Raw genomic sequence first — 12,367 nt, 5'->3', positions numbered from 1 at the left:
CTTTTTTATGCCACTCAATGTTAACTTATTTTGTCATCCAAACTACACGTGTAGTATACATTCATATTATCATCCAAATTTTGTTTTAGCAATTTTAAATCCTTCAAAAATGAAAATTTTGAACGGTTTGAAATAAAGTGCTCACTGGCGCCCATATTCTACGGTGACTTTTGATAATAGCAGAGCCCTCTTCATAGACTCCACGGCACCTTTAGGACATGTAACATGATCAGTATTTGCAGTTTACATATATCCAACTTGCGTTCAAAAACAGCTCCACGCATTAAAGACCGTTATATTTAGACGCCGGATACGCTTCAGCAAAAGATGCAAAATAGTAAGCGCGCAAAAAAAATTAGACATGCGCTAAAAAACGATATCGCGTGCTTCATATTTGAGGCACCAGACCGCACGCGCTTTATAATTTTCACTACGCGTGTTTTGAGCATGTAGAAAATCTTCTGACCCGCTAAAAGTGCTATAGCGGCACGCTACAACTATTTTAACACGCGAAATATTTGTGTGCCTCTTGAAGACGCTCTAATAGTGTGTACGACATTTCCACTGAATATTCCATAACATGTTAGATCTTTGCCTTGTTTATTATTCTCACGAGGTGCTATTGTTCTAGCCCAACACCGGACCGCCTGCGTGCCTCCGCTAGATTACCTTAATCTTTGGAGGTGTTTGTTTTGGTCACTGGTAATGTAAACGTAAATGGAAGCTGATTACACAAGGTAACGGCACTGGAATAGACAAATACCATTTTGTTTGGTTGTACAGTGTAAAGGAAACAGTTACCTTACCAGTGTTTGGTTTGGCACACAATAACAACAAGCATTTTTCCCTTTTTTTCCACGTACAAAACATAACACAAGCTTTCACACACAATTTGCAAGTGCTTCACCAGCACAATTTCAAATTCATCAAACAAGTAAATAATTTAAAAATATTTTTGCATTCATCCAATGCAAAGACATCTTTGAACAAGAATTTGGCTCAACTTTAACGACATTACACATTTTTAAAATGCATATTATGCCATGGATACAAACCCAAAATTCAACGACACACTTTGAAATAAACTGCATAACTAGTCCATAAAATTATTTTCATAGGATAAATAGAAAGGCCAAGTTCACGATCTTCAAACCAGCTTTTCCGTCGATCTTCATCTTCTAAGGCACACCACTGAACACATTTTTTAATCAACCTTGCTTTTTTTATCTGCCAATAAGCAAGAGTTAAAATGAGAATAAAGAAACACACAAGAGACAACCAGTAAAAAAAAAGAGAAATATACCAGCAATAAGCGGTGCACATAGATAGATCACATTTCACAGCAAAATAAACTAAAAAGAACAATGAACCTGGCAGCATCAAGCAAGCAGCTAGAGCTAGTGCGTGTGATTTCCTGAACATATACATAGTCACAGTGGGAAGGAAAAAATGGAAGTTGCTGTAACAGTGGGAAGGAAAATATGGGACTGCATGTGATTTCCTACCATATACATAAATATAATTGACAGTAAAACAGGAGAGTCGTGGAAGGAAAATATGGGACTGCATGTGATTTCCTGAACAGGCAAATATAAGTAACATGAGAGCGCTGTTGTTACTTATATTATGTTTCTTCTTTTCCTGAACAGGCACGAGACTGCATGTGATTTCGAATTAGAAGAAAAAATGTATAAATGACACGCATTTTACAAAGCAAAACAGCACAGCTTATTGTACCGCCAACTCTACTTGTGATCAAGCCTCTCTAATTTGACGGCCCAAAATCAGATGACCACAGTGCATAAATACGGTGCCCGGGAGGAAAAGTTTAGGCCATCAAGCAAGTAATAAATTTGGTTACACTACCAGAAAGCATATGCACACTACTAGAAACGATGTGAGTGCATAGACCAAGTAATGATGTGAGTGCGAACTCAACATGAGTTGAGTGTACACTACCATTAATTAGTGCATCTTTTGCTACAGCACCAGAAAGCATATGCACAAGAGATACTTATCTATGCAGACATACTTGGGAACAGGAACAACATTTCTCAGCAAGATGTTTTTCCAGTGGCACATCTGATGAGCCAAAACTTCGCACTAAGGAAAAGTAGGCAAGTAGAACAATAGTAAAATGAGGTGGGTTTTATACATACCAGTCATGTCACACCAATAGTGGAGAAGGGCCTTCTTTCCCATCAACCTTGCTTCTTTCTTCCGTCTGCCAATGAGCAGCCAACAAGCACGAGTTAGATATAAGGAACACAAGATAGCACATATTATCAAAGCTGATGATGTAAACTGGAGAGTTTAGAAAAAGGGATACCTGAGAGCATTTTGAGGACGAAGTCCCTCCTAAGGATTTCTGGAAGCACAAGCATCATGTTCATGTGTTCTGGAGTTTTAGCAAATATAGTTGCAGCGTCAACAATCTCGCTCCCAGTGAATGCAAGCCTAGATAATTCACTAATTGCCTTTTCTCTTGATTTCTGTTGAGGGTCCTCTTGGGTTGTTTCTCGTGCCATTGCTGCTGAAAATGTTGTTGCCATTGTACCAACATGTTGTGTCACACTGTTTAGCTGGTTGTTGACATCTTGAAGCATGGCTGCAAAAGGATCGCTTGGTCCCGTCGCCCTCTTTGGCCTTGGCTCCTTCTTTTGTCTCTTAAAACTAGTTGTATCAATAGAGCAAGTGTCAATGGACCGTCTAGTTGTCCCTATTGAGATCATATCCTCTTCCTCATTTTCTTCTTCCTCCATAGCAATTTCCTTCTCCAAGTTTCCGACTGCCTCTCCAAAGCCTTCAGCATTTTCCCCTGTTGCGATGTCCTTGCCATAGATAGCAGCCAATTGCTCAAAGTATGGAAATGATACACGAAATAATCCCTTCCTATTTCCATACCATGTAAAACCACTTTTGGATATCATTACTTCAAGAGCACCAAATTTCTTCATGAAGTGGTAATATGGATGTACTTTCTAATTTTCACCAATTAGCCGGTACAAGTTCTCTCCCCTTAACTCTCTAATTTTAATTCTCCTTTCTATTTGCCAACATTTTCTCTTATAAGCTAATGCAAACATGAACCACACATAATAATATACAAGCATGATGGAAGTGGTCAGATTCAAAAATGTTGCGTTTCTCCTTCCACATCTCGCACTCAAGGGAAGACGAGCCATAACTGAAAAGTAGAATACGATATATAAGCATATGGAAAATATACCTAATTAAGGTGCAATTAGTCATACAAAGAAAGGAAGATAAATTTGATGTCACATTTGTCTGCACGGCACCAACAAAAACTGGTGTATGTCCTACTATACACGAGCGAAAAATATAGCTCTATAACACTGGATAACAACAGGCAGCATCTGGTCAGTATCTAACCGAGAGCCTGGGCGGTTCTGAACAAGTGCATCTGGCCAATTGTTAAAATATGTCACAAAAAGATTGTTAACACAAAGATTGCTTTTCATGAGTCACAGCTAGCTGCTGGTACTTGATAGACAAGTGCATCTGGCCAATTGTTAACTGAAATATGGCACGTTCTGAACCTAAGCTGCTCTGCTTCTTGGCGAACAATACATGTGAACCTTCATTCAGACAAGAAAAAACCCCTTTTTCATTTGTTTCCAGGAACGGTTCTATCAGTTGATGAGTTAACTAATTGATCAAGAACAAATATATGCTACACATCATCCATCACAAATAACTAATGGATCAAGAACAGATAAAGAACATGCATTTTTCGGACTTCCAGATCAAGAACAGGGATCAGCAACCTAACCTCCAGATCCACGGCACGAGGTTGATGGAGGAGGGATAGATCAATTGGAAATCTGGAGACGGGCCTTGGTGCTCCTCGTCGCTAGCTTTAACCATACATCTCCGTCGGCGGCGAGGCGGCGGCGGCTGGCGTTCCGACGGTGCGTCTTCCTTCCAAGCGGCTAGACCAGGAGGAGAGGACCGAGGGGAGTCGTCGGCGGCTAGACGGAGATCGAGGGGAGGTGGCGGCGGCATTGGACTTGAAGGAGATCGAGGGGAGGTGGCGGCGCAGAAGGGGGTCGAGGGGAGGCGTGGAGGGAGGAGGAGGGCTCGGGGTGAGGAGGTAACGCGCATTACCGGTGGGGGTGGGGGGCAACGAGGGATAACTGGCCTGGATCTGATTACGGTGGAACTTGATTACAGTGTGTTATTATCAAACATGGGTAAAGGTATTTGTTTACACTGTAAACCGATGCGGGGCAAAAAAAGATGAAACAAACACCTTCTTTGTGGAAGATCATACTGATTGGCATGACTCGTAGCCTATGATACCTGTTTCCAAATTCATTACATTGACTTGACTGTGATGTCTGGTCCAATCCAAGTTTGCATTCGATTTCGCTACGCACGTCATCCAGATCTCTAGGAAATCATGTTTCCAAACCCGAGGCCCACAGTCAGTGTCCCATCGGTTGAAGGCTCCGTGAAGCTGCAGCATACGGAAGAACGCTCCCCGTGTATTATTTCAGGCACTCCCGCGATGCCATTGCCATGAGCTTCTCGTCGGAAAAGCTTGCTCCACCTGAGATCCGACTGCGTGCGCGGCAGCGTGGCGCCCCAGCCTCTCCCTCGACCGGCATGGACCCCACCGACCAGTCGCCGGAGGAGATGTACTCCGTGTGGGCCCTCCTGCCGGAGCCCGTCCGCCGCCGCCTTCTCGGCCTCATGGCCGGCCTCCGCACCGCGCACGGCGGCGCGGCCTTCGAACCACACGCCACCGTCCTCGGAGCCATGCGTCTCCGCCGCTCAGCCGCCGTCGAGGCGCTACGAGCCGCGGCGGCCGGCCTCCGCCCATACACCGCCCGTACCGCCGCCATCGGCCGCTACGGCGTCAACCTCCTCCTCGAACCGACCCGTGAGGTCGGCCTCCGGTTTCCCTAGCTTACCCCTATCCGTGCCGGTTTGCTTTGCTCCCATCAAATTCTCTGATTCTGCAGGTGATGGCCACGAGCGACCACTGCCGCGCCCACTTCGATTACCAGAGACCAGCTCGTGAGTCTTTCTGCCTGAACCAACTTTGCTACCGTAAAATCAGAATATTAACGGCAACTAATTGAATGTAATTGCAGCGTACATGCCGCATCTGAGCCTCCTGTATGGAGATCACCTGACGGAGGAGGAGATGGCAGCTGCAAGGAAGAAGGCAGGGGAGATGGACAAGGGAATATTTGGGTTGCAGTTCGAGATATCCGAGCTCGCGCTTTACAAAACGGATCCGAAGGACAAGAGCTTGGAGTCGTGGGAATTGGTTGAGCTGTGCCACCTTCAGAACAAGTGATTTCAGTTTGCTCCCAATGCATGCTGATGCTGCAGGCTGCCACGTATCTATATTTGTGGCTTATGTTGTGGACGTGTAGTAGTAATAAGCAGTATACTAGTACATGTATGATATGTCTCCGGAGACCTTCTGCTTGGAATATAAGGAGTTAATGTAATATCTGGGATTGGAACTGTTTTGTCTTGTTAAATGTACAAAATGTTTTCAAATCTTTTGGTGAGAACTCGCAAAACAATGTTTATGATTCAGGTCATACAGATTAATAAGACCTCTTTAAGCTGGACAGATGAGCCTCCGGGGTTGTCTGATCTCTTCGCTTATGGACGATGTAATACCTATGTTAAATCAGTATAAAGCTCGTCATGATGGCCTTTCTTCAATTTTATACCTAATGTTTTATTTGACAAGAAAAAAGGGAGCTCCTAGTCCGCTCGTAGGGCGATGGAGAGTCAGCAAACCCGCACCCCTCCCCGGCGCGAGAGGTAACTGGGCCGGGCCAACTAATGGATGGCCAGAGCTATCAACGTATTCTCTGGAATGTCTCAAAAAACCATATTCTCTGGATTTTAAGCTTTTTTAAACCTTTTGTCATTTTTAATGTTTATATATGCAAAAAATGTCCACAGATTTTATATATTTATAGAAGTTAAGTTTTGGCCTATTTACATTAAACACCTTTCAAAAACATTCAACAATTTTAAAATGTTTGCTAAATGAAAACATAGTCATGATTTTTAAAATCTTAATGAATGTTAAAAATATTCTTGCGCTTCAAAAAGGTATTCATCAAATTTAAAATGGAAATAAGGAAACAAGAAACATAAAATGAAAATAGGTAATTAAGAAACCAGAAGAAACGTGACAAAACCAGCAAAGGAAACACAGAAAAGAACCCGCACTGGCCGGCCATATAGCCATAGCATGCACTGAGGCATGCCTTTGGTAGATAAATGTTCACCTATGCGCGGAGTCGGGAATCCTAGTCCCTTCTAAAAAAAATCACGAATCCTACTCTGTGTGCACTACGTCAGCTCAGTGGCGGTGCCAGGAAGGAATCATATCATGTCTAGTTAATTTGGCATTGTGCAGTCAATATATGAATGTATGATTATTTCTTTTTTACGATTTCTGCTTTCTGTATGAAGTTTTTGAAAAACCTGTGTAGTCAATTGACTACACAAGTCATGTGTGGCTTCGCCAGGGCGTCAGCTAGTGAGCAAAGTGACCTCTTATCTGTCGCGCGCTGCGGCAAATAGCTAACGCATCGCACAGGCAGGGGCAGTAGCGAAGCGACTTAGCTGGCAAATTAACCAGTTTGTTATTTCTTTTTTGTTTTTTGTACTTCTTTTCTTTTTCATATTTCCTATTTTTTTTTCCCTTTTTCTTTCTTTTCTTTTTTATTTCTATTTCCCTTTTTCTAAAAGGTTATTAAAAAAGTTTAGACTTTCAAATATTTGTTTGCTTGTTTTTATAAAAATATTCCAAATTTCAACAGAAGAGAATTTCGAAATTTACAAAAAAATGTTACAAAAAGTTTAGAATTTCAAATATTTGTTCGCTTCTTTTAAGTTTATGAACGTTTTTTCAATTTCACGAAATCCATGAAATTTTATCTAACTCGTGACTTTTTTCTATTTTGCAAAATCCATGATCTTTTTCAAATCCATGAACGTTTCCAAACTGTATAGTTTTGTCAAACTCGTTAAGTTTTTCAAATTTATTAATTGTTTTCAAATTTGTAAAAAAAAAATAGATCAATGTTTTGTTTCAAGCCAAAGGGTCAAATGGTTGAACATAAATCAACTATTGAACCTTCTTTTTTTAGACAAACATGCTTCCGTCGAACAAGGGACGAGTGAACGAACAAACCTGCTTGCATCGAACGGAAAAGGAGCAAGCAGCCAGTGTACTCGGTTGCGAGAGCCAGCTTAGCGAACTTGCGCCTAAGGCGCCAAAGAGTAGGTCTCGCGTTTTGTCGCCCTCCCTCGCTCTACGCAGAGATTAGGAGCACTTGTACAGATTTTTTTCAAAAGCCAATGCTGCTGAGCCACGACAACAGTTCTTAATGGACCTTGTTTCTCCCCATTTCACACCCAACTAGTGGTTCTTTCATCGGAGCCGAGGCAAATTGGCCGGCCCACTCTGCCAGTGGGTTGAATTTTTCTTGTTGTCTTTGTCAGAATTTTAGTTTAGTTCTTGCCAAAAAAGGATGTTTTTTGAGGAACTACCTATTTTCGAAAACTATTAAAATAGGAAATATGTTTCAACAAAAAATTAGTATGTGTTTTATCTAAAAGTTCAGTGCATGTTAATAACAGTTCGATGTCTATTAAAAATGTTAGTTGCGTTTAAAAATAATTTCCACCATATAATTAAAATAATTAGTTATTATATTAAAATAATTCATTGTATATAACTATTCTTTCATCATACTATATAAAAACCTATTCAGTGTCTATTTGAAAAATGTTCAGCGTCTATTTATTTTCTTTAAATTTCTACCATAGAAAGATTCACCATAAATTGGGAAAAAGTTCAGCTTGTATTGCAAAACATATAGAAAATGGGAAAAATAAAAATGCGAAAAAATAGGACTAAAACAAAGATCAAGAGATAAGAAAAATGAAACAGAAGAAGGACAAAATCAAGAGAAAAATGAACTAGATGAGCCGTTACATGGGCCGGTCCGTCTAATGGAGTCTTCAATGTCGCCTCACTTATACGATGCATGCGGGCGTCATATAGGATTGGACGAGGTGCGTGTTTGCTCGCCCTCACTCGCCTTACACGGAATTAGGAGGGAGCTCCTAGTGGGCAAACAGAAAAAGTTCAACGCAGCCTCAACCATTTTTCTATATGTTCACCGTTTATTGTTTTCTTTCAATTTCTAGCAAAGAAAGATTCACCATAAATTGGGAAAAGTTCAGCTTGTATTGCAAAACATATAAAAAATGGGAATATAAAAATGCGAAAAATAGGAGTAAAACCAAGATCAAGAGAAAAGTAAAATGAAAACAGAAGAAGGACAAAATCAAGAGAAAAATGAACTCGATGAGCCGTTACATGGGCGGGCCCGTCTAATGGAGTCTTCAACGTTGCCTCAATTATACAATGCATGCGGGCGTCATATAGGATTGGCCGAGGTGCATGTTTGCTCGCCCTCGCTCACCTTACGTGGGATTAGGAGGGAGCTCCTACCGGGAAAACAGAAAAAGTTCAACGTAGCCTCAACCATTTTTCTATATGTTCACCGTTCATTGATTTCTTTCAAATTCTACCAAAGAAAGATTCACCATAAATTGGGAAAAAATTCAGCTTCTATTCCAAAACATATAGAAAATGGGAAAAATAAAAATGAAGAAAATAGGAGTAAAACCAAGATCAAGAGAAAAGAAAAATGAAATCAGAAGAAGGAGAAAATCAAGAGAAAAATGAACTAGATGAACCGTTACATGGGCCGGCCCGCCTAATAGAGTCTTCAACATAGCCTCAATTATACGATGCATGCGGGCATCATATAGGATTGGCCGAGGTGCGTGTTTGCTCGCCCTCGCTCACCTTACGCGGGATTACGAGGGAGCTCCTACCGGGAAAACAGAAAAAGTTCAACGTAGCCTCAACCATTTTTCTATATGTTCACCGTTTATTGTTTTCTTTCAATTTCTACCAAAGAAAGATTCACCATAAATTGGAAAAAAGTTCAGCTTGTATTGCAAAACATATAGATAATGGGAAAAATAAAAATGGAAATAATAGGAGTAAAACCAAGATCAAGAGACAAGTAAAATAAAATCAGAAGGATGACAAAATCAAGAGAAAAATGAACTAGATGAGCCGTTACATGGGCCGGCCGGTCTAATGGAGTCTTCAACGTTGCCTCAATTATACGATGCATGCGGACGTCATATAGGATTGGCCGAGGTGCGTGTTTGCTCACCCTCGCTCGCCTTACGCGGGATTTTGTTTCCTTTATTTTTCTTCATGAAAGGACACGAGCTGACCTTAATTTTGTGAAGGGCCAATAAAAACCGGTTTTTTTAGAGGGTAACGAAGTGAACTGGCAACAGAACAGAGTTTGCACATGCTCTCGACCGTCCGTTGATGGTAATCTGAAGATTATGTTCGTGAGCTTTTGCATTTCACCAACAGGATCACCTCACCGAAGTAATGGTCATAGGGATTGCTCCATTTGCATATGCGTCGCGTGCATACTCGAGTGCCTCACAGGCAGTGGCGGAGCCACGATTTGAATATGGCCGTTGATAGGAGGGGCCAAATACTTACATATTAGCGCATATCAGTCAAATATACACTACCTATTTCATGTCTTGTCAATCGTTGGGGAGCCCGTGCTCACAGGAAACAAGATCTAAAAGAAGAAGAGTAAGACGACAGGGATGCCTAGAATTTACAAATATGACGAAATTTGGTCCATCAAGAACCAAAAAAACAGATAGATGTGTTATAAGTACAAATAAAGGAAAATGAGATCTAAAAAAACAACACGACCAATTACAAGCGTAGAGACACATCCACGCGCCACAAGCACAGCAAACATGCCGTCAGTAAGCGTGTGGTCCATCTACATGCATCCAAATGTTTTAAACAACGAAATAATAACCAATGAAACAATAGCGATAAGTTGACTAGCGACCGGAGGCCGGATGCAAACACTTTGTTTTCTGGCACCATCTTGCGCACCCCATGCCCGACGATAGCTTGACTCGTCGACAAGTCTCGGTCGTCGCCGCTTGTGACGCGCGCCGGCGCGGACCGGACGTGTACTACTTGACCCTGAAATGAATTTTTGTACGTCAACGCCAAGGAAAAGTTCATTCACGGTCATGTCAAGATCGAAATGGGCCGGGAAAACCCGAGGAAAACCGGACGGAAAATGAGCTGAAACTGTACGAGCACCAAAACCAACCAAAGAGACGGCGATGAGTAGAATAACGACTTGCGCACAACGGCGTCTAGGCATGCACGTACCTGAAGTATTGACGGATACACTCCACTTGAGGAGAGGTATAGTACGTAGTCGATCGTTAGTACGCGCCATGACGCCCCGGCGGCGCGGCGCCGCCCTTGCCGGCACGGCGGGGGCGGCGGCGGCGCGGCAGCCACGAGAGGAGGGTTGTGAGCACCCGCTTCAGCACCAGGCCTCGCCTGGGGACGACGTACCGCGCGGGCGTAGCTCTAGCGGAGGCGGTGGCCTGTGGGATTGGGCGCGTGAACGGTGCCATGTGGGAATGGGTGTTTCGCAGGACGAGAGAGAGATCAAGGGCAGAGGTGGGCGATAGACTGGCTGAATGGTGAGGTGCTCGAGAGCAGTGAGGCCAGGGCAAAGTCACTTTGCCAAAGTATTTATAGAGTGCGTTTGGGCGTTGGGTCGTTGGGACGTCCGATGCTGAAAGCGAGCCTGCAAATGCGAGGGCTGGTTTGGTTTGCACCAGCTCGATTTGGTTGCTTGCTACGTAAACATGCAACTTGAGAACGAGAAGAACCAGATATGGATCGGACAAATAACTAATAAGTCGCACCGATCATCCAAACACGTACGCTCGACCAGTACCAGCCGGTGACCGATGAAACCCAGGGCGGAAATGTGCACGTACGCATCCACACCACACACGCAGCACACTAGCGCGCGTGTCGTAACCATCGACGTGGATCCAGATGGACATCTATGTTCGTAGGACATCCATCCAGCAGGACACACATCTGCGTGACACATCCGAACGGAGAACTCCACGAACCACCGTAGATAGCTAAGCTAGGGGATCCATTCCATTCGTCCATGCAGAGCATGCTTTACCCACGCCTGCAGGACCGAACCGCGTTAATTCCATCCGTCTACCCATCGATCGATTATCCTTTGCCCCCTTTTCTCTCTTCTATGTGCCTCGCCCCCTCTTTCCGCGGTCCTTCCCAAGTTGCTTTCATTTGCGTAACGCGGTAAGAATTCATTGGCTGATCGATCGACCCTGCTCATTTACTTATTCCGTGATAGTGCACACACGTTCTTCAGATCCGGCCATGTCTACGCAAGGCGATTGGCAATTCATCAAATTTGGCCGTGCTAATGGAACACAAATCACTTGCCTGAGAGATTGAGAGTTAGCAAATGCGTAGTGCTCACAATTCAGAATTCACAAACACAGGGAGTATTTGTGCATGGATGTTTTACCCGTGCAATCACCGCGCACACAAATCACTTGCATCGACTCATCATGCATGCCTGAGACCGCGTGCCGATTGGGACGTACGTGTCCGTATGTTAAACTCCCTGTCGCCCATGCCAACTCGGAAAACCGCGTCGGTGTCGTCCGGCTAGGCGTACACGCGTCCGTGTCAGACTGTCAGTGTTATACTACTGTTTGGTTGGATCGGATAAATTGATCGGAGACGGCTAGCTGAGAGATAACGCGCATGAGCCGAAGAACCAAGCGAGCCCAGGCCTGAGCGAGCCGCCAGGTCCCGAGTGTACTGCGCGTTTCGTTCGCGCGTGCATGGATGCAGATGGCCGTATCTGCTTTCGCTTGATGCATGGCCCCAAAGCATGCATGCATGCACCAACCAAGAAACTCGCCTCACAAGTCACAAGTGACGCACGCACCCAGCTCCCAGCTGCGTGTTTCTCTAACATTTTTTGAACCAATGACCACCCAGCAGCTAGCCATCCGGCAATCATGAGTTAATTGCACACAAGTACCATAATTAAGACGGAACGTGTATATTAGTATTAAGTTTGGTAATTTCCTCATGTCTGTATCAATTCTGGGGTGGGTCGTTGCAAATAGATCAAAACCATATGTTTATACGTATTGACGTTGAAACTGTGCAGTCGGGCCCATCTGTCAGGTGCCATGATGGCCAATCGACGCGTCCCCGCGTGCTGACTAGGACTAGTCCGGCTCAGTCGGTCTTAGCCTGGTCTGGTCGAACCGGTTCGTCCAGCCGTTACTCGCCTCTCTCCCGTTGAACCCTAGGTCTCCCGAGCGGTATGGCGTCGGCGACTCCGGCAGGCGGCGGTGAGGG

At 43.8% G+C, this 12,367-nt stretch overlaps 1 protein-coding gene across 1 annotated transcript; it reads left to right on the top strand.

Annotated features, from left to right (window-relative positions):
• The first annotated feature begins 4,270 nt into the window (after nucleotides 1-4,270).
• On the top strand, nucleotides 4,271-5,486 carry LOC123409727 (cyclic phosphodiesterase-like). The gene is made up of 3 exons (XM_045102588.1): nucleotides 4,271-4,911; nucleotides 4,989-5,043; nucleotides 5,121-5,486. The coding sequence occupies exons 1-3, from the start codon at nucleotides 4,543-4,545 to the stop codon at nucleotides 5,327-5,329; spliced, it is 633 nt and encodes a 210-aa protein (XP_044958523.1). The 5' UTR covers nucleotides 4,271-4,542; the 3' UTR covers nucleotides 5,330-5,486.
• The last annotated feature ends 6,881 nt before the right edge of the window (nucleotides 5,487-12,367 follow it).

Source organism: Hordeum vulgare, chromosome 7H (assembly GCF_904849725.1).
Source record: "Hordeum vulgare subsp. vulgare chromosome 7H, MorexV3_pseudomolecules_assembly, whole genome shotgun sequence".
NCBI classification, from domain to species: Eukaryota; Viridiplantae; Streptophyta; class Magnoliopsida; order Poales; family Poaceae; genus Hordeum; species Hordeum vulgare.
Note: the sequence above shows the minus strand (reverse complement) of the source record. Positions and strands in the feature narration are given on the sequence as shown.